This window comes from Hemicordylus capensis, chromosome 5, assembly GCF_027244095.1.
Source record: "Hemicordylus capensis ecotype Gifberg chromosome 5, rHemCap1.1.pri, whole genome shotgun sequence".
NCBI lineage: Eukaryota > Metazoa > Chordata > Lepidosauria > Squamata > Cordylidae > Hemicordylus > Hemicordylus capensis.
The window spans coordinates 76,121,557-76,147,191 of record NC_069661.1 but is presented as its reverse complement, the minus strand read 5'-3'; the positions used below and the strand labels follow the sequence as shown (position 1 = coordinate 76,147,191).

Here is a 25,635-nt window from a genome sequence, read left to right as displayed (position 1 = left end):
TCTCTCCCCCCCCCCCGCCCGGGGTGCTTCCCTCCCCCTTCCACACACAGAACTCTACCCATGAGGGCTGGCTTGATTGTGATTGCACTAGTCAGGTCCGAAGTCTGCCCATTTCTGATGTTTGGGCACGCCCCCCCGCTCCCGCTGAGACCGCAGCCAGTGCTGTGTGCTTGCCCTGTATTTCTTTGTAGGAATCAGAGCAGGAAATGCTTGAAAAGGTTGGAAAGCAGCGAGGGGGTGCGGCTGGGCTGGAGGCAGTTGCGAGTAGTGGGTGGGGGAAGCTCCCAACTTCCGGGAGCTGTCAGCTTGCTGGAGAGACTGGGACTGGGTGGGAGTTCTCTCGTTTCCGTGCTGGCTCTGCAGGAAGCAGTCAGTTTTACCTTGGGCCAGGCTGGCTTGCTTTTCTTGGTGGGGAGAGGGGTTACTGCCTGCCTTCACCAACTGGCCTCATCTGCCTCCCAATCTCCTTTGGCGCTGGCACCAGAGCATGAAGGAGTGGGCTGCAAGGAGGGGCTTGGAAGAGAGCAGGAGGTGGGGGCTGCTGTTCTCCAAGTTACTGGGAGAGGGAGAAGGGGGGGAGAGAGAGAAATTCCTCCTCCCACCTAACGCCTAAAGTCCTCCAATCTCTGATGCCACCACACTCCCCCAGTGAGTCCAAAGTAGGGGCTGTAAATGATAATCTTGGGCTGGGAAAGTACATGCATTGGTAAGCACAACTCTTAAATTACCACTTATGTTTAAACTAAATATTAACATTCAGGGACAATGTAAAATAGACTCATAGACACTGTACCAACTCTTTTTGGCATAGGAGTGTGTAAGCTGTCCAGTTACACAGAACGATTCAAAATGTAGAATGGGGAGGCAGGGCATGTGGCATTGCTATCAAAAGCAACACTTCACCTACCAACTGGAACAGTTCCTTTCATCACTCAAGTCGCATCGTCCTTACAGGAAGAAAATGACACCCAACGAAATCAAAAGAGAATAACTGGTTTGTTTCAAATATATTTAAACGTAGGTTGCTTTAAGAAAGACACTTATTGCAGTGATACTCAGAAAACACTTGCTACATGTAAGACTACACTGACTTGAAGGAAATGTGATTAGAATTGTAATCATATAGTTCTGTCGTATATGAAAGTATCCTTGATCTACTGCTAGTATGATTTTAAAAATGAAATATATCTCTGTGTGTGATTTGTAAAAAGAAAAAGCATTGACCTGATTCAGTAGTTTACTATACATGTGATCGTTTTCTCTTTCTCTCTGGTGTAAATGTCAAGCTAAATCAGGGTTAAAGTACACTGCAAACAAAGAATTGTTTCTGAAAACTATAAAAGTAAAGGCTTAAAATACAGGCAAGAACTTACTTTACCTAGAAATGTGTGGGGAAGTTGAGAACAGTCAATAGGTTATCTGTCAAATGTTTGGACGGGGGGGGCACAATTGCAGTGCTTGCCCTAGGCGCATTTTTCCTAGATATGCTTCTGCCCATATCCCTCAAAAAAAAACCCTTTCTCCCAAGTTCAAGGGTCCAACCTGAAGAGGATCCCTAAGGCCCGAATGTCTGCCCTCTGAAAGAATTGCCCTTCTTCTCCCCTATATACAAACAGAAGCTCACTGGAGGTATGGATTTCACCCTATGTTCTTAGGTGTGTTCTGCAAACTATTTTATGGGGAAATCAGAGTAAAGACAGAGGCTGACATACGATGCATGGGGTAGATCAGCCCAGTAACACTGCATGTATGCAATTTGCTCAAATTGCGCAGACACAAAAGTTGTAAAAATTACATGACACAATAATAAGCCCATTGGAAATAATGGGCTTACTCTTGTGTAATATCATTTGCACAGGGTTGACGTGTCCTTGTGCAGTAGTCAGACACCAATCCTAAAAGTAATGAAAATGGCTTGAACACACACAGCCCTTCCAGACGATTTAGTCCATCATGAACATTGATTCTTGCAAGGGATTTTAGTGTCTACATCAAGGCTACACCACTCTGGCTCTCCAGTTGCTGTTGGACTACAACTCAACTGCTGTTGAACTGGGCGACTCAGGCTATGCTAGACTTAGCTCAGAGAGTGACTGCCCAATATGGTCTTGAACCAGAGGGAACAGAAAGGCTTGCCCGCCAAAAAGTGGCAGGAGTCACTGAGACTGCAAGCTACAGTAACAAGGGAGGGGTTGTCCCAACACAGAGAGAAAGCCAAGGATTAAATAAGCAGGGAAAGCACCCACAAAAGCCAATGTCTGAAAGGACCAAGCTTTGGTTTTCGCTGCTAGATTATGGAGAGGATATGGAAAGGTGGAATGGGGCTGCCACAGCAGATCTCAGGCGCCGGGTTGAGGAACTGGCTAGTCGCCCATTTCAACACCAGGTGTGGGTTCCCCCAGAAGGATATCAGGAGAAGGCAGGCAGTTAGAGAAACTACTGGAACTTGTGACTCAAACCTGTCTATCCAAACTCTAGAGACGTCCCTAAATAAGATCCTAAGCAAGGTGGAAGCACTAGAGAGGTCACAGCAAGCTTCCCCACAGACTGCTTCAATTGCAGCCATAACCGAGAGCGCCCAGGTGGCCCCAGCCTATTACAATCAGATAGCTTCCCCGCCTTTTAAAAAGAAAAAGGAAGCTCTAATGCAGGGATAGGCAACCTTGGCTCTCCACCCATAATGGATCTACAACTCCTATCATCCCCAACCACGATAAATACTGGCAAGGGATTATAGGAGCTGTAGTTCAACAACACTCTCATTTTCTCTCTTTCTATTCCTCGGGGACACTTTCCCAATAAAACACACACCATTCCTCACAGCATTGTTCAGCTTTGTCTTTCTGAACTGGCTATATAAATTGTCCAAAGTTTCTATTCAATGAGGGCATTCAGAGAATCAAGGGTAGCTTTTCCTCCTACCTTGCTCTGACACAAAAACTTCTACCCAGGTTTTCATCTTACCTTTGGTCCACACAAATGAAAATTGGGAGCACACACAGAGAGTTCCCAAACCTGGTTAGAACACAGCTTTTGAGCCCTTTCTCACAATTCATAAGAAGGGCTTGAAAGGGCTAGGGGAGGAACCCTCAAAAAGCTTACCTCCCCCACAGACAACCCTTTCTTCATTTTTGAGCAGGCGGATCAGCCACCCAGATGATTGCCAGCTTCTGCCTGCATCAGGGAGGTTTGGGAGCCAGGAGGCCCCCAGAACTCCCATAATGCACTGCACATTATGGTGAGTCCTGTGATGCTGGCCCGGAGACTGCTGGTGTGTGAGACCGCATGGAGCCACATGGCACCCACACACAATCAGTTAGCCCAGGCTAATGGCACAATTGCACCCTTAACCCTGGATAACAGCCAGGGCTCCTTTGCAGGTTTGCTTGCTAGCCTGGTTTTGCTTGAGTGTGAGAACAGCCTCCTTGATCGAGGAGAGCTGGTCTTGTGGTAGCAAGCATGACTGGTCCCCTTTGCTAAGCAGGGTCTGCCCTGGTTGCATATAAATGGGAGACTACATGTGTGAGCACTGTAAGATCCCTTAGGGGATGGGGCTGCTTTGAAGATCATCTGCATGCTTGCTTGCAGAAGGTTCCAAGTTCCCTCCTTGGCATCTCCACGGTAGGGCTGAGAAAGACTCCTGCCTACAACCTTGGAGAAGTCACTGCCAGTCTGTGTAGACAGTACTGAGCTAGATGGACCAATGGTATGACTCGGTATAAGGAAGCTTCCTATGTTCCTATCATGTGAATGACCTTAATATCATTTGCAGCAACCCTTTTGAACTTCCATATCAGGGTGGACGTTCAAAAGAGGTGAAGCAAGGCAAATGAGCTAGAAAGTAGTCAACCTGTTGAACATGTGTGGGGAACTGAGAGACAAGTAGACAAGCAAGCCAGTCCCAGAGTCAGCATGTGGTATCCTCAAGCAAATGGCAAGGACCCACTGCTAATGGACGACTGCCCCTCTTTTCTTCCCCAACTCCAGAGCAATGCTGCATCAGAGTCAGGCATTTTGGGTAAATTAAAATGGCCCATGCACCCTAGCTTCTCCACTGTCCTACCCCAAAAGTCAAGAACAGTCAGGACACCCTTGGAGAGCTCCAAGTGAATAACTTGTTCCCACAAGGGACAGAGGTGTTATGGAGTAGGGATGTGCACAAACCTGTTCGGAGGCCCTTTTATGGGCCTCTGAACAGGTTCAAACACCAGGGGAGTTCGAAGTTCGACTCCAGGGGTGCCACTTTAAGGGCAGGGGAGGATGCACTTACCCCTCCTGCCGCTTTTTCCCCACCGGTGCTCATTGCCAGTAAAAACCTTTGGGGCAGCAGTGTACCTCCCTGTCACCCCTTTCCCCCTCCTCGGCAGGAAGTGGCCAGAAGTACCGGGTGCGCGTGTGCACATTGTGTGTGCGCGTACACTCGTCTGATGTGCATGCACGTGCAATTGGCATACACACACTCGGTACTTCTGGCCAAGGAGGGGGAAGGAGCATCAGGAAAGTACACTTCCACCCCAAAGGTCTTTACCGGCAATGAGCACCAGCAGGGGGAAAGCAACAGGAGAGGTAAGTGCACCCTCCCCCACCCTTAAAGCGGCATCCCCGCCAGAATCAAATCGCCTCGCTGTGGTTCCCTGCACATCCCTATTATGGAGAAATTCCAAGAATTCATTCATTTAATGAGCAGAGGCCCTCACCATCTATCAGGTTCACACTTTTATTGACCACAATATACAAAGTGTCTCTCTTACAAGAGCACACACTCAAGCTTTTGACAAGAGTCTTTTATACTGTTTGCAGGCTATAGGATTGAGTACAGAGCCTATCAGAGGTCAAGGTTTCATGGTATACAATCATACTAGTACAAGCAGAATAAAACTTAGCCGTTGGTAGACAAAGTGAACTAATTACAAGGCAGAAACCAGCAATAATGCACCAATCAGCTTTAGCTGTGCTTATGCCTAGTCAGGTAGGGCAAGCTATGGTCAACAGGTGTTTATCTCTACTCAGGTGGGGCAGAGTATTGTTTCCAAGAAAAGGGGCCCTTGTAACGGCAGGGTGAAGAAACCTGTGACCTTTAGGGCTTACGTAGGTTACACAACTAGGTGAAAGGGGATAGTGGAATTTTCCTTCATCAGGTGGAATGAGGTCATCAATATGTACAGGTTCTGACTATCCTTTCCAGGATCTATTTCCTGCCTGGAGAGCAGAGAGATATAAAGGGGCAGTCCTCTGGCATAGCATCTAGCACTTCTTCTCCACTGTGAAGTGGAGTTCATTCCTGGCTTGCTGCCAGTGCTGTTCTGCAGGCTTGGGGAGTATGAGGTACTTGGTGTGGGAAAGGCCAGTTCATTGGAGGCTTAGGCTCAGATTCAGTGAGTGCTGGCTCCAGAGTCTTATGGTCAGGATTCTCCCAGCTGGCAGGCTCAGGCTCAAGGCTGGTGTCACAGCTCGGGATTGGGGCTGAGTCCAGGGCTGGCTCCTCCAGCCTGTCCGCTTCCCTCTCCTCAGGGCCAGACTCTCTCCACTACTGTTCAGGTTGGGGGTCATGACAACAATGTCTTCACTGCCATCTTCATCACCCACTGGCCCACCTTCTGCTAGGGATGTGCATGGAACCAGGCAGGGGAAGTTCAGAGATGCTTTCCCCCCACTGGCACTCCATTGCAAACCGGTCAGACGGGGCAGCAGTGTATCTCCCTACTGCCCTGTCTGCTTCTTGGACCGGAAGTAAGAGGAAGTACCTGGTATACCTGCGCATTTTGAGGCACGTGCACATGCACGTCTGGCACATGTGCATGCATGTCACACTCACTTGCACGCATGTGCCCAACGTGCACACGCACACTGGATATTTCCACTTACTTCCAGTCCAAGGAGCAGACAGGGCAGCAGGGAGGTACACTGCCGCCCTGCCGGACCGGTTTGCAATGGAGCACCAGCAGGGGGAAAGTGGAGGGAGGGGTAAGTGCACCCTCCCCCACCCTTAAAGTCTACACTCCCCCGCCTTCAAACTGGCAGAACCACCAGTCGTTTGAACCGGTTCAGAGGCCCATAAAGGGCCTCCAAACCGGTTCCGTGCACATCCCTACCTTCTGCTGCTCTTCCTGCCACCATGCTGCTCCTGCTGCTTCTCTCTTTGCCACCCCATAGGGGTCCATCCACACCCACCAACAGAGGAGGCGGCTCACTAGAGCACACTACCCCGAGCTCCTTCAGATCTGGAGCCAGCTCTGGGTCAGGTAGAGAAGCAGGCAGGGACAATCTGGCGACATTTGGCGCTTTGCATTTTACTCAGAATTGGAAGTGGCCATCTGCACTGGTGCCCCTTAACTACTCCAAAGATCAGGCCTACAGCCAGGGCCGGCCCAAGATATTGCAACGTCTGAGGGAAAGCACCAAATGCTGTCTTGCTCCATGACTTTGGTTGGGTTTGGCTCACTTTCAAAACTGACTTTTCTCAATGCCGAAAGTGGCAGTGAAAGAGGGAGGAGGAAAGGTTGCCGGCAACCTCTTCTTCTTTCCTCAAGCTTCTTGCAAGCTTTGCAAGGAGTGTGAGGGCAGAGACTCCTTGCAAAACTTGATCAGTCCCAAAGAGCTACTTCAGTGGCAGCAACAGGAGCATCTCACTACCCAATAATCTGCCACCTGAGGTGACTGATTAAATTTGAAAGGGTCAACCCTGCCTGCAGCCCCCTCGTCTGGTAAGCCTCTTTAGCAGCATAGAGAGTATTGCATATGGTTCTGGGCTGCCAGAGAGCCTTCCCAGACAGCAGGATTTACCTCGATGCTTTACTGCAAGTTTGAAGTTGCCCCCAAGAACCAATGCAAAAAGTGGATTTTTTTAACCCTGTATATAAATTGGGCTACACTCTAAAGTGCAATGAAAAACCCAGATTGTATGTGAAGTGCTCCCTGATAGCTCACAGGGACTTCGGGGTAAATTTGGCCAATATGTGAATGCACACCTCCATTCCGAAGGAGATGCAAACTAAAAGCCAGGTGTGAAAAACTTCCTGGTACTTACATACCACACTACATATAGCACCAAAAAGAAGCTTACCTACCAATACCAATGCCTGAATCACAAATGGGACATATATTTTAACAAATTAATCATAAAAACTGACACTCACATACCATCCTTTATCCAAACACCATCAAACTTTAATAAGCAGATTCACCCACTAGATGCAGTAATATCCATCACTGCTTTCTATATTGATGTTTATGCTATATTATCTGTTTCAATCTTGCAAAAATTTGTTAATCATGCCAGAACTTTGATGGATAAACATTACCTAGGTGCTCCTTTTATACACAGTATCCAATTAAAAATGATTTATATGGGCTGTCCACATGAAAACAACTATCCTAAGGAAGATATATTTCAGTGACACATTTACAATAGCTTTAATTTTTTTACGAGCGATTTGTGGCAACTTAAAGTATTGTTTTCTTACTATGTGAAAGGAAATCAGTAGTGTTTTGTAGCTGAAAAAGCTAGAAAGTCAATGAACTATTTTTAACTTTTAAAGTTTTGCATAACAAGAATTCTCTCAATATTGCAGATCAAGTATTCAGAATTGATGAAAGGTCATCTCTCTCTCTCTCTCTCTCTCTCTCTCTCTCCTGAGTATGGTCACCTTTCCAATATTTTATATTGGAAAATATAGTATTTAGTATTGTACATGATGGGTCTCTACACACTTTCCATCACTCTGTCCATCTTTTGAAATATTCCATGGGAAAACAGAACAGAAGAACACAGAAGATGCCTTATACCGAATTAAAACATTACTCCCTCTATCTGAGTATTGTCACTGACTAATAGTCCATGTTTACAGGTAGGAGTCTGTCCCAGACCTAGCTGGATTTGCCAAGGTTTAAAACTTGGAGACTGATCGCATTTTAAAAAAACAAAACAACAACAACTCCTCTTCCATTCCACAATGAAGAATATCCATTAAACAAGCATACGCAAGCATGCCTGTACTGAATACTTTTAATTACAGAATAACAATTGTCTGATCACAGAAACTGGATCACAGACTCTAGACCACTCAATACATTGGGTCCAATCTAGAGAAAAGTTAGACAAACCTAACTCCATTAAAACCGGAGGAATTCAAGCATACAGTTAAATATCCAAGCCCCACTAGTTTTCACTGGTGTTGTGCTCAGTTTTCTAGAGTTGCAATTTTTCCTGTGAAAGATTATACCTCTTGTAAAACAGTCCTTTCCTTTCCTTTCTCCTTGGGCAGTTTAGGGTGCAACCCAAACCCCTAAGCGTTGTCAAACTATTACCTGAAAACAGACAAAGGTAGAAGCATGGAAGGACTGAAGTAGGGCCCAGGATCCAGGTGGAGGGCTTCTAATGCCCCTAGACCTAAGGCTTATCCTGGGGGCTACTTCTAGCTGTTTTCCAAGGACTGTGTCGTCCCTTATTGATAGTGATCTGTGCCAAAGGTTCCTGCAAGGGTCAGCTCCCTTTGAGAAGGCTTGGGGGGGGGGCAGGGATGTAGCTATCTATAGTTGAGCAGATGGGTTCAAAGAACCCAGGCCCCCAGCTCTTGAGGGCCCCCCAGCTCCACCCCTCCCTATTTTATTCATTATCTCCCTCACTCCAAGGGGCCGCCAGGAAGAGGGGCGAACACAGGCCCCCTCTCCTAGTTCCTGACACCTTCTCCCTTGTGAACAGCTTTGTACGCTTTCACAAAATGGTATAAACAATCACTAGCTGATATTTTACACAGTGGAATCAGGAACATAGGAAGGTTGGCAACCATCATGGGGCAGGATGTAAGGCTGAGCAGCCCCTACCCATCTTTGCTACCCATGAGAAAGAAGGGAACACCCAGGCAGCAGAGTGCTTCATTCACATCTGTGCCCCATTGCCAGCCGCTGGTGACTGGCGCACACGCACACACACGGCACAATGTGTCAGAAGCACATTGATATGTTGCATCAGGAGGCATGGCCAGCAATGGGGTACAAATGGATGTAATGTGCTTTCCCCCCAGTCGATGTAGCATTTCATTCACCAGAAAAGAGCTCCCTTCCCTTATTTCCAAGGAAGAAGCACCCATCCCATGAATGAAGCACTCCACCAGCTTGGAGAGAGCAGTGGGTGGTGCATCCATGCCCGATTGCTGGCTAAGCCTCAAAGCATTAATGTGCTTCTGATACATCGCACTGCAGAGCGTGGCCACCAACAGGGCACAGACGTCTCTGCCCATCGCTCTATCCCAGTTGGCAGGTGTTTGAGTGAAGTGCAACTGAGAGAAGCTGGTGGGTGCACCACCCATGCACCGTCCATCAGCCACTGGATGCCTAGGGGTGGTCCCCAGTCACTAGTGGCTGGGGAACATTTGTAACCCCCACTCAGTGACAGCCACGCACCTGAGTAGAACATCAGTGTTAGGGACTCACTAAGGCTGCCATACAACGTGAAAGGCAGCCCTGACAGTGCTGCATGACAGCGCACCTGCAGAACTACTTAACAGCAGTTCTGGACACTAAACAGCTTCTGGACAGTTATACAGTGCTACTGCCACTGTTTCTTTTCATTTCCAGAAGCTGCTGGAAGCTGTGTTTTGTTTTTGGTTTTGCACAACTGTCCAGAAGATTCTGCTACTGCTCTGTTGGGCAACAGCATCAGGACTTCCTTTCACATTGTGCAGCAGTGTGAGCAACTCCCTCATGCCAATGTTCCACTGCATGGAACGTTGGCCATCAAAAGGAGAGTGGGTTTGTTTGTTTGTTTGTTTGTTTGTTTGTATGTTTGTTTGTTTTCAGGAGGGCCAAAATGTTTGTTTGCTATTTTATTTTATTTACATTTATATCCCACTCTTCCTCCAAGGAATTCTGAGTGGTGTACATGCTTATTTTTATCCTCACAACAATACTATGAGGTAGGTTAGGCTGAGAGATACATGACTGGCCCAGAGTCAACCACTGAGTTTCATGCTTGAATGGAGATTCAAACCCGGGTCTTCCTGGTCCTAGTCCAACACTCTAACCACTATGTGTGTTTAAGAGACTTAAGATAAAGGCGAAAGGGTTAATAAGAAGGCATTTCTGAGAAAGCAAGAGAACCAACTGAACAGAAAGCATGGGGGGGAAGCAATAAATAATGGTACCCTCTGTAAGTGGCCCATTAGCCATGGATAGCTGGACATCGCATTTGAGTTCCAAAGATAAACAATAGATCTTGTCATGTGCTCAGCTATTTGAAACTAAAGTTAGACACTAAGTTCAACCTGGGAGTTCGTGATCAGGCAGTTATAGTGTTGTTTGATTAGATTGCTCAATAAGACTAAAGCATCCGTGAAAAGTTATTGGTATGTAATGAGATGAGGAGACCCAGAAGGCTCATCACTCACATCTCCATGTTGCTGTTGGTTTGGTGACAGGGAGGGTGGTTAAATATAATGAAGCTTCCCACTACAACTCAAGTTTGGTAGCTCGATAGCTGTCTCTTGAAGATACAGTAGACTAGAAGTGTTGACTGAAGAAATTAATGCCAAACTGCCAGTCCTGTTTATGCCTCCATAGGCAGACTGCCTCTTCAAGGCAGAAAGAAAAACAACTTTTAACTTGACTTCTTTTCGGAACTTGTCCTAAGGGAAAGAGTTGTGGTATGCAAGGACATTGCAGTGGAATGGAATCAGGAATATTAATAGTTTAGTGAAACAGATCTTACATACAGAGAGGCAAGTGCAGACTGCTTTTCCGTAGTCTTGCTGATGGCTGCTTTGTTAGCCCCGCCTCTATTCCAGGACTGCAATCCAAGTAACTAAAGCCCCATTCAAAAGTTGGTCTGGATCGAGGAATGGATTAACCCAAAACACAACAATACACACACACACACCCCTGCTTTTAGGAACAATAACAACAAAAGCTGCTTAAGATGCATTCACACATACACAATTTCATGTCTAGGTTAGCCTTACTGCCTTAGTATGGAAAGTGAAACAGTTGCAAATAAACATATTTAATATTTTCTTTTCTGTTTTAAAAATGCAGTTTCTATTATGCTTGCATATTTTGGCAAGTTGGAAAAAGGAAGGAAAGGTTGTGCCATCGAGTCAGTGTCAACTCCTGGCAACCACAGAGCCCTGTGGTTTTCTTGGTAGAATACAGGAGTGGTTTACCATTGCCTTCTCTCACGCTGTCTGAGATGATGCCTTTCAGCACCTTCCTATATCACTGCTGCCCAGAGGGCAAAATAAAAACAACCCCTCCCCTTCTGCCACAGTTCTGATCCAAATCAGTCAACAGTAATTCCTGTGTCTTCTGTGGCTGGGGAAGTGCCACTACAACCACAGAATCTCTTGTTAGCTGAATGATCCCTGGTTTCACATATAGTATGCCTATGCTCCATTCATATGTAGAAAGGTGTGAACCAGCCATATAGCAACTCTTACTTTGCTGCATTTTCTTCTCGTGGAACACAGGAACATAGGAAGCTGCCATATACTGAGTCAGACCATTGGTCTATCTAGCTCAGTATTGTCTTCACAGACTGGCAGCGGCTTCTCCAAGGTTGCAGGCAGGAGTCTCTCTCAGCCCTATCTTGGAGAAGCCAGGGAGGGAACTTGGAACCTTCTGCTCTTTCCAGAGTGGCTTCATCCCCTGAGGGGAATATCTTGCAGTGCTCACACATCAAGTCTCCCATTCAGATGCAACCAGGGCAGACCCTGCTTAGCTATGGGGACAGGTCATGCTTGCTACCACAAGACCAGCTCTCCTCAACTGACCCCAGACAGCAGAGTTATTTAGTAAACTCAGAGTTACTAACAGAGTTATTTAGTAAACTCTTTAGATTAGCTGACACAGAGTTGCAGTGTTTATTTAGTGTTTATTTAGTGTTTATTAGCTGACATAGAGTTGCAGTGTCAGCTTATTGAGGATTACTCAACATATTAGTAAAACAATCACAGAAAAAATTCATTGCCAAGAGAACAACTCTCGATACAGCATAAAACACTGCTTGTAGTGATCACTTGCACTCTTTGTAACAACACCAGTTTAAACAATCAAGTAATTCTTCTTTGGGACAACTTTTATAAATAAATAAATAGCCCTAGGTCTTAAAACATTCCTTTCTCATCATAAATCCATGTTTCAAAACTGTATGCTTTATATCGTGCAACTCAGAATTACTTTATTTTCCCTTGAGAAGATTTGTAATTGAACTCTTTCCTTAGTAAATTATTAAGTACTTGGGCAAAGTCTACAAGAGATGGATGGGTTTTTTTAAAATAGATATACAAGAAGAGCTTTTGATCTGTGTATATTGCCTCATACCTTTGGAGAAGAACAGCTCTGTGTTGCTACTATAGTTCCTCTGCTATTCTCTCCTTGCATATGACGAATTGAAGAAAGAGATTTTTATTGAAGCATTTGGCACTTTTCTGTCCTTTTCTCCTACGTCAAATTGCAACCTGTAAGTTTCATATTTTATTCTTTTTAAAAATGTTATTTTAAGGATTTCTCCAGAAATTACAGTAGTGATTTCATTTGTATTAGAGCTGAGTCAAAATGGGGGCCCTCTTTTTGCAAAACCTTTAATCCTTCATGGAAAAGGGTTCACCATTTTGGAAATCTTTGGGGGAGGCTGTAAACAGGATATATATATACAGGGGCAGAGCCACCATTGGGCAAACAGGTTCAAAGAACCCGGGCCACCACCAATCAGGGGCCATGAACGCAGCCCCAGACATGCCCCCTGCATCTGACATCAGACGTGGGGGTGTTATTTTGGTCCCAAACAGGGCCGCATCGCCCTGTTTGGAGCTGAAATCAGTCCGCGCTGCATTGGCAGCATGGCCAGAGAGACTCTCCCTGCCTTAAAGGCAGGGAGATCTGCTCCTGGTCTCGCTGCCAATGCAGCAGGGCTGATCGATCGATCTCCCTCCAAAACAGGGCCACACTGCCCCATTTAGGAGAGAGACCAGCCCGCGCTGCATTGGCAGCATGGCTAGAACAGCTGAGAGTTGCTCCGGCCCACGCTGCCCAACGCAGCATGGGCCAATCTCCTTCCCTAGTGGGGGGCATACAAGCAGGTATGCTGCAGCCCTGCACCAACACTTTTGGGGAGAGCTCCAGCCAGGGGAAAGATGCAGGGCAGGTAAGGGCACCCTCCCTGCCCCTTAAAGGACCCCTCGCCTCCAAACCGGCTCAAACGCCAGACTTCTGAACTGGTTCAGTGTTCCACAAAAGGAGTGCCAAACCTGTTCTTGCACATCCCTTCTGGTAGGTCCAGTCAGACCCAGAACAAATGTAATACAATCATTTTATACCTGCTATAATTTACTGACAGGTGTGTTTTTTCCCCCAAACATTGTAGGTAGTGCCACCCAGCACGTACACATTTTATAGACTATTAAGTCTACACGTCACCAACATCTTGCCCACTTCCCAGAATCATTCCAAAAAATGTGCTTGTTTAGAGGTACTGTTGACTGGTACCCCTGTCCAAAGGATATTGCAATCTCCTGGGTGTTTTTTCCATTCCTTGTCCATTTGATGCCATTGTGATCTGCTATTTCTCCCTCAAGGATATCATTTCACTGGCACACTGACTGGTTGCGTAACTCTAGCCCTATGCCTCACTTCCTAGTACCAAGCACAAAGGGAAAAACAGTTTCCAGAAGCATTTCTGGCCTGCTTGATTCTGTTCAGTTCCCAAACCTTGACCAAAATACTGCTAAGTTTATGTATAAGCTTCTTTATGTTGATAACTATTGTTATTATGGAGCAATTTAGAAATTGTGCAACAAAACATGTAACCCCTGGTCTGTTCAGAAAGGCTGTGAGGTTCTGACTAGTTATGATGACCCATGTCACCCATCCAGAAAGTGCTGGCCCCCCCTCACTCTGATTCAGCTGTGTTTGCCCTCAATGAAATCATCTCACTTGCTGCATGATCCCTGATTGCCTGGAACTACTCAAGGATGTAGAGATTATGGGTAGGAGGGATGGCACTGAAGCAACACCAACTTGAGGAAACAATGGCTGAGAATCACTGTGAATAACAGCCAAAAAATAATTGCAATAAGAAGGGTAAGGTAGGATGACTTTTGGGGGATCTCAAAAGCACAATCTTTGCCCCAAAATGCTTGCAGGTAAATATTCAGTGCAGCCTTAATTTTTGTTACTCACAATAAAGGCAATATTTGAGAAAGTTGTTAGAGGCCATTTTTTCCATCCCATTTAATAATAATAATAATTATTATTATTATTATTATTATTATTATTATTATTATTATTATTATTATTATTCGATTTCTATACCGCCCTTCCAAAAATGGCTCAGGGCCGTTTACAAAGAGAAATAACAAATAAAATGGCTCCCTGTCCCCAAAGGGCTCACATTCTAAAAAGAAACATAAGACACACACCAGCAACAGTCGCTGGAAGTACTGTGCTGGGGGTGGATAGGGCCAGTTACTCTCCCCCTGCTAAATAAAGAGAATCACCACGGTAAAAGGTGCCTCTTTGCCCAGTTAGCAGGGGGTTGAAGCACGTATTTGAAGCACGTATGTGTGTAGTTCAGGTTAAACAAAAGTTCCCTATTTCAAAGAATGCTGCCGCTTTTCGTGGTCTTTGTATAGTGCCCCCTTGGAGTTCAATTCCATCTACAAAGATATTTGTTGACATTATTATTGCTAGGTTATGAAAAAAATTTTAAAAACCTTCAACGTATGAGCATAAAGTATTAAAATATTCATTGTAAAGATGTAAGAAACTTCATTTTTAAAATTACTGTTTCCCTTTTTCATCCAATTTCTATTGCAATTTTCTGATGAAATCTGAGAAACTGACAGCTGCTTTCCACATCCCAATGGATTACTCCCAGTTCATCTCCAGTATAAGTGCAGCAAGGCAACCAAATCCTGTGAGAATTTCCTGTGAGTAGCTGCAAAGCTTTTATTCATAGCTTGATGAATAACAGCCAAGGCTTTTGGTCCGTAGTAAATGCATAGCACTGAGAAGATTCTTGTTGTGATTGGTTTTGAGGTTGCCATTTGAAATAGTAATGCTACAGCTTAGTGTCATGTAATAACATACATTTGTAACTCACAGTGCAAATAGTAAAACCAGGAGAACAAGAGTTGTTCTTTATTCATCTGCCTTTATGGCACTAAAACATTGCCAAGCATTGGGGCTATTTGGGTGATGTGTCAGTATTTATTCTCTTGATGGAATTTTCACAATCTGATCCTAGAAAATAAAACAACCTATCCAAATGAAATAAGATTAAGTGAAGGAGGGACGTTTAGATTTATATTTTCACTTTCAGAGGAGATCCTTCTTTCTACAGAGCCTCCATTTCCTGATATACCCTATACCATCCTTATCTGAGCACAAAATTCTAGCTCTTCGGGCAACTACACTTGATCCTAAATTTGTTGCTGATGGACAGGCTTAACCTGGAAGTTGACCCGAAGTGGTCCTTTTACATTTAAAAAAATCTGCTTAGAGGAAGTAAGCCAGTCCAGGACTGTGGCATACAGTATGCGTGGAAGGGTAATACTTTCCCCCATACCATTTTTGAACAAAAAAATTGCCTCCCAAAGTGGATAGTTTCCTCTGAAGCAGCCATTTGCAGTAAATAGCCGCTTCTGAGGTGTGGAGGGAAACCACTTTGGGGGTGATTTTGAGTACAAAAACACTGGAGGGAAGAAATTATTAAGCCACTACTCCTTGCCACATGCTACAATCCTGGGTTGGGTCATCCTCTCTGTGACAGATTTTTTGACGTAAAAGGACTACTGATGGTCCACTTCCTGGTTAAGTCCATTAATCACTGATGGCTTTAATATAATGGCAGTTTGGCCTTCAATCACCACATTGTGCCTATCAACCTCCAACTAGAAATCCTCATTGTATGTGCTTACCTGAGTCATAGGAACATGGGAAGCTGCCATACACTGAGTCAGACCCTCGGTCCATCTAGCCCAGTATTGTCTTAACAGACTGGCAGCAGCATCTCCAAGGCTGCAGGCAGGAATATCTCTCAGCCCTATCTTGGAGATGCCAGGGAAGGAACTGGGAACCTAGAAGCTCTTCCCAGAGCAGCTCCATCCCCTGAGGGGAATATCCTACAGTGCTCACACGTGTAGTCTCCCGTTCATATGCAACTAGGGTGGACCCTGCTTAGCTAAGGGGACAAGTCAAGCTTGCTACCACAAGACCAGAGCTCCTCCCTTAGTCAGCTGTTTATACAGAGCAAAAACTTGTAGATTTTACTCATCAGTAACTATTGTCATGTTTACTGTCCCTCTGTAGAGTATAAACTAAGTTCATTGTCAATGGTACAAGAAAAGTGGATAGCATCAGAGTGGATTAAGAACAATATGTATTTGGCTTCCTATAAAAATATATTCATGCAAATATTTCTGTTAGAGTTGGTTGTGTCATGTAGCTTCCAAATCTCTCAATTAATCCTTTCTTACTTATGTTAACAATAGCTAAGCTGGCAAAGAAGATGTCCTCTGTGATAATGCTTTCTGGGGGTATGCCGAACCCTGACTCTTTCCCAATAAAAGCAGCAAGTATCAGCCTTGTTGATGGAACCACCCTTGAAATTAGGGAGCAGCTTATGAAGAGAGCACTCCAGTATTGTCCTACAAATGGGTATTCACCAAAAGCCATACACCGTGTTTTATTTTTAAACTCCATTTAGTCACAAAAATGTCATAAAGTCATTAGTCATAAAGTTGTATAAGAATAAAAGATTTCCCATGCTGGGGCTGGAACATGGAGTGGGTGGTTTGCCATTAGCCAGGAACAATAAGAGTCTTGCTGGCTGAGACCAAGATGTCCATTTAATCCACATCCTGTTCCGACATTGAGTGGTCACATGCCTTGTGGAAGCCCACAAACCAAATATGGGAGAGAGTATCCCTTCCATGGCGTTGTTGCCCCAGAACTGATATTCAGTGTCTCTGAAGACAGAGGTTCTACTAAACCATCATGACTAAGAGTGGTTGATGAATCTATCCTCCATCAATTTGACGAACACTTTTTAAAAGTCACCTAAACAGATGCCAATAACTTATCTGGTGGTAATAAATTCCATCAGTTAATTATGCATTGTGTGAAATGCCAAAGAATTTCATTTGGTGACCCCAATCTGTCACCAAATGGCACACCATCTGGATTGATGGATGGATAGTAGATAGATAGGTAGGTAGGTAGGAACAAAGGAAGGGACATAAGTGCAGGAGTAGTTTTCATCTTATTTAATAACTACTCAGATAATTTACAAAACAATGGGGAGGTGTTTAATACTTGGTGGGATATTGAATTAGCTTGAGCAACTCTAAAGGAATCAGTTCTCCAGTTCTTTACACAAATGACTGATCTTTACACTTCCAGATAATCCAAAGAAATACAATGCTAGTCTTCAGAAATAAATGCTTCTTATATTAATTTCTAAATAAATTTAAAAGTCTGTGAATTAGGCTTTGTTATTCATCACCTTAATATTGAACTAAGCAGAAGTTGCATGTTATGTGTGAATTATTGAATATACTAAAAAAGAATAAAATCTGTTTTCTAGAATTCACGAATTATTGTCCTGGTTAGAAGACTTACAGATGAAGCTCCATAACCCACCAACAGCTAAGTATGCTCCTGAGAAAGGACAAATGAAGATATGCATCACTGCAGGCAGCCTGGATGGAATTAATAAAGTATGGGCAATTTGAACATCAGCATGAAATTGTTAATTTTCAAAATGGGATTAAATGCTTTGACTCAGTGAGTTCTTCTACTGCAATGTAATTGAAACTAGAAGGATATTTTTGTATTGGTGATTCTCTCCATCATAGATGAGCAAAATTAATACACAGAAGTATTTGTGCTGAGTGCTTCATGAGCACTGTGCAAAATAAACGTACTATTCATAGATAGGGGTTTTTTCTCCTATCAGATGTCATGATTTCTTAGGAAAGATTTCTGCACATATGACTGACATCCAGAATGAATTACTCATGAGCAGTTCCATTGAAATCAATAAGATAAGAGTCGCTACTAACTTGTTCTGTTAATTTAAATGGGACTGCTCATAAGTTATCCAGTCTGGATGTCAGCCAGCAAATCTTGTTCCCAGTAGAGCCATAACTAGATAAGACAATTTCCAGTCGTTCAGTTATGTAATTTTGACACATTGATTCTAAGTAGATAAATATAGGTACGTCCATTTATTTCACTGGGTTTACTCCCATGGGTTTAGTCCCATATAAATTGGTTTGGGGTTGAATCCTAAGAAGTTTTATTCAGCAGAATTCTGGCCTATTTTTATCATCATTTTTGTATGATAATTTTATGTAGGATAAATTTATCATATGTAAATAAGCATTATTTCTGCTACTTCTATAAATGCTGGGGGGGGACCCATCCAGTGGGGGGGGGACTTGAAATATTGGCTAACATCAATGTACTATCTTGTCTGTTAGGATGCAGTAGTTTTGACAAAGCTTAGGGTTTTGGTGGCATCTTAGACTGCCCAGTGAGAAGAGCTCCACAGATGAAGGCTTAACCAATTGAATTAAAGCAGTAGGAACTCTGCAGGTGAAGGCTTTGGCCAATCAATTTAAAAGTTGGCAGCTGGGCTAGGATTGGATGGGACTACCTAAACATTCCAGGCAGTGGAGTATAAAATTAAATAGAGGGTCTGAAGAGGCTTGCAGAGAAAGTTGGTTGGGTTGCTCTGGAGAAGCAAGCAGGCTCAGGGAGGAAAGCAGGCGGACAAACATTGAAGAGCTGGCCAGTAGGCAAGCTAGCCGTGGCCAATTTGCTGGAGGACAGAGCCAATTTGTCTGCACTGCTACTGGGTCACAGTAAATCCCCAGTGATTCAGGAGTTTGTCCAAGAACACAAATGCTTCAGATAGCCGACCTGTGCTCTAGAAGCACGAGTTAAATTCTTGCACAACTGCTGAAAACTACCAGGGCTTTACTGCAAACTTGCAGCATCACAGGTGGATTCACCTAGAGCCCACAGCAGTAAGGGTGGATTGGCTCCACCTAAAGCTGTGCAGCATGTGCTAGGACTGTGTGCATTGATAAATTGGAATTTCTGGCAGTGGAAATCCCTGCCCCCACCACCAGGAGGCAGCGGGATGCAGGGAGGAGGGAGTGGAGCTGGACAAAGCTCACCACCTCCCTCCTATCCCAGACACAGACAGAGGGTAACAGGGGGAACTCTCCCCTCCTTGCTACCCCACTCTTCCTGCAACCGCAACTTCAGCACCCCATCCCACCTTCCCCCTGGGTAAACATCTCCTCCTTAAAGGGGAACTCTCCCCTCCTCCCCGCCACCACGCAGCGGCGGTCTTTCCCCCCCCCTTCTTCTTCTTTTTTCTTTTGTAAAGGTCCAGGGGTAAGAGCGCCTCTGAAGCAGATCTCTGTTCTTTAATGAGCAATTAAATTACTCATCAGCAAGGGGATTGTGAAAACTGAAAACAAACATCTGACACCCTTCTAAATAGAAATATGCAAGTACAGAGTGCTTCCCTTCTCCGCCCACTCCCCTCCCTTTGGAGGATCTCTTGCAGGACCTAAAGATAGGAAAGAAGGTCACGCCAACTGTTTTTTTCCAGCATTATCTGCACTCAGTGGCGGTCTTAGCTCTGGACTTTGGGGCTGAAGTCCAGGACTTCCACACCCCCTGAGGACCCCCAAATCCTCCTTAGTCTGTCCGGGGTGGTGTGGTCACTACTGGCTGGGAAGCTGAGTGTGATTGTGACCTGTGCTGGCTGCTTTAGAGACAGAGGGGGGAGTGGGGAAAGAAATGTGTGGGATGGGAATACGTTATGTGTTCAAATGCATATTTGCATAATTATACCTGTTTTATATTACATTCTTGTGAGTTCAGTTGCTATTTGTGCCCTCAAGAACCCACGAGTAAAAAACTGTGTGTGTGTCACGTGTGTGTGTGTGTGTGTGTGTAGGGGGATGATGCTTAACTTGCGGGGGGGGGGGGGTGCTCCAGAAGCCTTTAATTACCTAGATGCACCTCTGTCTGTACTCTAGCCATTCATAGTATCTCCCTTTTCTGAACCACAAATTTATTCTCAAGTATAAGAAGAGCTCTCACAATACTATGGATGTCTTCTTTTGCCATTATTACATTTGTTTTAGTCCATAACTGGCAAATCATTATGTTTCAATAGTAAAACTTGAAGGGGAAAGCTCCACTAAAAACTAGTTCAGTCACAGTGGAATGCTCATCATGATGATGAAGCTTTGATTTTCATGTTTCGCAGGTTTTCGATATGCTTCTTAATCCAGGAGATAACGTCCTTGTTGATGAACCAAATTTTCCTGGGATACTGTCAGGGGTGAGTTGCCTTCGGAGGTTTGTAACCATGCGGATGAGCCAATTGGGGTTTGTTTGTTTGTTTGTTTAAGTTTTAGATGAGCCTCTTTGTCCAGCAGATAAGCCTTTGTAAAGGTTGATATTGGGGCTGTGCACTTCTCAGACCTAGAGTGGCCTATTTGTGTTTGTTTGTACACTGCCTCAAACTTCCATCTCTGGGTGGTTTACAACAAAAAAGAGAATATCAGAACTAGATTCTGACTGTTTATAAACAAGCTAATAAATTGGGTCCCACTGCCCCTTCTTGCCCATCTACTTTTCACATCCCTCTATGTCACTAATATTTTTACTTCCACTTGCACATTACAGCTCCCAATTCTTTTTCCGGAGTACAAAATGAGAATGGCTTTTAAGTTTAGCTTCTGCTGGAAAATGTCCTGACTTGAATTGTTTTTCTTGCTTGGATATTGGATTATATGCAATATCTTCTTCTAGCTAAGGCCCTTGGGATGTAACATTATCAAAGCCCCTAGCGACCAGCATGGTATCATTCCAAATGCCTTGAAGGAAGTCCTTTCTCAGTGGAGAACTGACAATGTACATAAGTTCCAAGGCAAGACCCTGAAGTTCCTATACACCGTTCCAAATGGTGGCAACCCTTCTGGAAGTTCCTTGACAGCAGAACGCAAAAAAGAGATTTACCAGGTAATGCATGGAGTCCTGACACTGTCACACTTTGCAAGGAGAAACAAAGGCAACTTCAGTGCTAGACAGTTCTGGACCAGTACCTACAGCAGAGCTTTAGTAGAGGCAGCACTGTGAATGCAGCAGCAAATGGAAGGGACTTTCTCTTGCCAGAACTATTTCAAGCTTAGGAACCACAAAGGACGGGCAGAAATCCTGGTACTACGGAGAGGCAAAAATAGGCCAAGGCAGCAAGAAAGAGATGGCAGAACAGCAGGGGAGTAACTACCATTAGGCAAGGGGAGGCAGTCGTCCTGGGGCCCCACTGCCTCAAGGGGCCCCCCAGAGGCACACCACATGACTCCCCGCCCACCCGTGTTGCACCCCCTATGAATTATGTTGCGTCTCTTGGAGATCGGCAGGAGCAGAGAGTAGCAGAGAGTAAAAAAAACTAGATTCAATGTGAACTAGGTATTCACCGTATTCATAATGGGGATGTGAGTGTGAGTGCACTATATATTGTGAAGTGTGTTTGTGTGTGTGTATCAGCAGGGGCCCCATTTTAAAATCTTGTCTCTGGGCCCCCTCCAACCTTGCTATGCCCCTGAAGAACAGGAAAGGATGGATAAACATTCTAGTTTCAGGATTGGTGATAAGTCCAGGAAGTTATAGCAGAGACCTAGTTCTGAGTCAGTAAACCTTCATCTTGTTAGAGAGCTTGAAGGGGAGCTGCAGCGGAAGTGCACAAGTAAGGAGAGCACTACTAATTAATATCATCTGGAAACATGGAGTTAAAGTTCTAAATAAAGTAGTTTATTTAGGAAATCCATCAGGAAGATACACTGAGGTCTGCATGCCTCATTGCTAGCTACATACAGGAAGAGGTGAGGGAGAAGAAAGAAGTCTCTCTCTCAGGTGGGAGAATGAAACCTGAGACTATCAGTCTAACAAAGGGGGATCAGAGTAGGAAAAGTGTGGTCAGAGGGGGAAATGCCCTTGCTCACTGTCTCTAACCCTAATGCCCCTAGTGGTCAATAGGGTTGCTGGTGCTAAGAGTTAAGAACTTAAGAACAACCCTGCTGGATCAAGCCTAAGGCCTATCTAGTCCAGCATTCTGTTTCTCACAGTAGCCTATTGGATGCCTCTGGGGAGCCCACAGGCAAGAGGTATGTGCATGCCCTCTCTCCTGCTATTGCTCCCCCGAATCATGAGAGGCATCATGCCTCTGAGGTATTGAGAGGCATCGTGCCTCTGAGGTATTGAGAGGCATCGTGCCTCTGAGGCTGGAGGTGGCCCACAGCCACCAGACTAGTAGGCATTGATAGACCTGTCCTCCATGAATTTGTATAAGCTCGTTTTAAAGCCATCCAAGCTGGTAGCTATCACCACATCCCATGGCCAAGAATTCAATAAATTAATTGTACACTGTATGAAAAAGCTGATGCCATCAGGAGCTGCATCTCCAACATATCTGGCTGTGTCACTTCAGACTGCATGTGAGGGTTCACATGATTGAATTCTCCTCCATAAAAGAGAATTCCCTGAACACAGAAAACTAGCCTGCCATGGGAAATGATTCTAGTCTAGCCTTCTCTCTGACATGCTAGTTTTCTGTAAGCAGGAACCTTTTGGATGCAGGAGCATTATATGATTTGACTCCTCAAGTGGTGCAGTCAAGACACAAGTTTACTGCCTCAGTGAGATCTAGGCCAGTATCTGGCTCTTTCTCAAATGAGGCAACAGGCCTCAGTGGCTGCTGTAGGGTTGTGAATTTGCCAGAAGAGGAGCAAATAATGACAAAAATGCACTCTACAGGGGGAAGGAACAGGAGCAAGAATCACAGAGTCATAAATATGGAGATAAGCGACTGCTCAAGAAAAATCTGGAAATACTTATAAGCAGCCTCTTTCAGAAAGATTCCATAACCAGAGCAATCGAACTCAATCGGAAGAGGGCTCAAAAAAAAAAATTATAGTTAGACCAGTTCAAGACCAGCAAGTACTAAGATGTATTTTGTGGTTCCAAGCAATGTATAAATGAAATTAACTTGTTTTTAAACAAAGCACCAAATGTGGAATATGGCCTTTGACTCAAACTTGGCAGAAATTCTAAACAAATTATTAAAATGTTGATACAACAACTATCTCCTCAGTTTATTGACAAACCATCTTGTATGTATAGATAATTTTCACGACATATGTTTCTTTTTGTTGCTGTATTGGCTTTTAGCTTGCCAGAGAATACAACTTCCTCATCATAGAAGATGACCCATACTATTTTCTTCAGTTTGGAAAGGTAAAAACAAACCTATTCATGAAAGGATATATATCATTATGTATGCTTTCATCTTTTGAAAAGAACACCACTTTCAGATTTTAAGTTTCCCCACACATTCCGGTCCAAGGGCAGGTGAGTACCTTTGTAACCTGCAGGTTGAAGGCCAGTAGTCTGGCAGAACAAAGAGAGGACCTTCTGGCTTCCTTTGGCAACATTGCCTAGACTCGGATAAGGAAGTTGTCCTGGCGTAGCGCTCTTTAAATCAACCAGTGACACAACATTGACTCTCTGGGATAACATGACTTTTTAGGTCAGGAGAATTATGGGTGTTCTGTGAAAGTTCCAACTTGAACTATTTATGGTACCTTGTTCTACCCAGTAGCCCTGATGGCACTGGAAACAGGAAATAATTGTCTTATTCTCATAGATTCTGGTTCAAGCCTCCAGATGTCTGACAAGTCTCTTGTGATATCTAAAGAATATTAAGTACGCTTTTTAAAAAGGTTTCTTTCATGTGCTTCTCAGCACATTATGTGCTCTTTAGTTTCTATTTCTAAGGATGTCATAATTAAATAATTTTGATATTTATGTTGGAAGATTTGCAAATTAGAGCTGTTCCTCATATAAATACATTAATATACAGTCAACTTTTAGGACAAAAAAGACTCTTAAGCAGAACAAGGAACTAATGTTTACACACACACTTCAGTGTTTCCAGAATTGTAATAATGATAGAACTAGGGCATTATCTTTTCTAAATTCATTGTGGTGGTGCAAAATAGCAGCACATTCATCGTTTTAACGTATAATCCACAGAGGAGAGGGGCTCTGCACTGCAGGTTGGATCTAGAAAACCATACACAGACCTCGGCCTCACTAGGCCCACACCTAGCATGTTGCTGAGGCTGGCTCAGTGATGTCATCATCCCATGTCCATGCACCATCCTTGACTCTCACCCCAAAATGTTCTGCACACCATTACCACAGCTCCCCATAGGCGATAAGGGCCTTCCCTCTTCCATGTGGGCAGCAAAACCTTCTCTTAGACCACATTCTGGGAAAGACCATGTTCGCTTATCACCACCAGCACAGACCAGATATTAGTATTGCAACCCCTTGTAGAAAAGTGCTCGTGTTTAGAACTAAATCTGCACTCTATGTGGCCTTCAGAGATTTCAGATTTGCATCCGATTCCATTAGTAGAGGCACAATTTTAAGGGAATTTGTAGAAGATTGCTTCTATTAATTGGTCAGCTCTACCAGGATACCAACCTAAGAGTTAGATGTAACCCACAAGGCCATCTTTCAGCCCCTATTTCTACAGAAAGAGGGGTTAAACAAGGTTGTATCCTTACTCCCTCCAAGACATAGTTTGATCTTGGCTGCAGATGATGTGGCAATTTTGTGGCTAACTCCTATGGGGCTTACAAGAATCCTGCAGATATTGGGCAAATATAGTGAAGATGAAAAAACCAAAATAATGGCTTTTGAGAGAGAGAGAGAGAGAGAGAGGAGGTGGTACATAAACAGTCATGAGATTGAGCAGCTTAAGGTGTTTAAATATTTGAGAATAGTGGTACAAGCTCCTGGTCGTAGATGGGTGCATAAAAGAATATATGATTCAATATGCATCAAGGAGTGCATCAGCCATAAATATTAGAATCGAGTCAGCCAGCCGTGGCTGCAAGCAGCCGCAGCTGACACACAATTGGCAAAATGGGGTTAGGAGAGCACTCGCTCTTCTAACCCTGTTTTGAGGGGAGGCTCCATAAGCAGGTTTGCCACCATGGTGCCACTGGGATTGGACACTATCCCAATGGTTCACACATGCATGCCAAACTGGGCTGGGCTCCCTTAGCCCAGTTTTGTTCATCAGTGGTAATAGCCTCTATAAATATTAAATTTTGAACCATTTGTTTGGATTTATCATTTCAGATTAATGTAGATACAGAGCAGTTAAAGTCAATGGTTAAGCAACAGCTAACAGTCAGATATAGACCAGAATGATATAGCACAGATTCCTCAGTGCTGTAAAGTTGGCACCAGAATCAGGGGAGTAGATTGGCTAATTACTTCAAATTGCTTGTAACCCCATCACATAGGAGACCATTTGTGAGAGCAAGATCTGATACCCTTCCCTCAGCAGTTTCAGAAGGAAGATATCCCAACATTCCCTATATTAGAACCCTATGGAGAATGAAAATGTCCCTGTGGTGCTGATGTAGTTGAATCTATTGAGTATATGTTTCTGTTCTATCAATTATATCAAGATTCACAGAGAGAGCTAATAATGCCTATGATAGGAAAATTTCTTGGATGTTTGGATGAGTTCTGTAT

General features: G+C 44.2%; 1 protein-coding gene across 3 annotated transcripts in view; it reads left to right on the top strand.

Annotated features, from left to right (window-relative positions):
- Nucleotides 1-12,315: 12,315 nt before the first annotated feature.
- Nucleotides 12,316-25,635, top strand: part of LOC128327223 (kynurenine/alpha-aminoadipate aminotransferase, mitochondrial-like) — a 32,304-nt gene continuing 18,984 nt past the window's right edge. The window contains exons 1-7 of one of the 3 annotated variants that reach the window (XM_053255706.1): nucleotides 12,316-12,451; nucleotides 14,825-14,918; nucleotides 16,482-16,647; nucleotides 17,576-17,708; nucleotides 20,285-20,359; nucleotides 20,833-21,042; nucleotides 23,251-23,316. In XM_053255706.1, coding sequence (XP_053111681.1) covers nucleotides 14,852-14,918; nucleotides 16,482-16,647; nucleotides 17,576-17,708; nucleotides 20,285-20,359; nucleotides 20,833-21,042; nucleotides 23,251-23,316 — 717 coding nt within the window. In that variant the 5' untranslated portion in view covers nucleotides 12,316-12,451; nucleotides 14,825-14,851. Of the gene's footprint in view, nucleotides 12,452-12,900; nucleotides 14,919-16,481; nucleotides 16,648-17,575; nucleotides 17,709-20,284; nucleotides 20,360-20,832; nucleotides 21,043-23,250; nucleotides 23,317-25,635 lie in introns of those variants that run through there. The other 2 variants (XM_053255707.1, XM_053255705.1) reach the window with 2 other exon arrangements.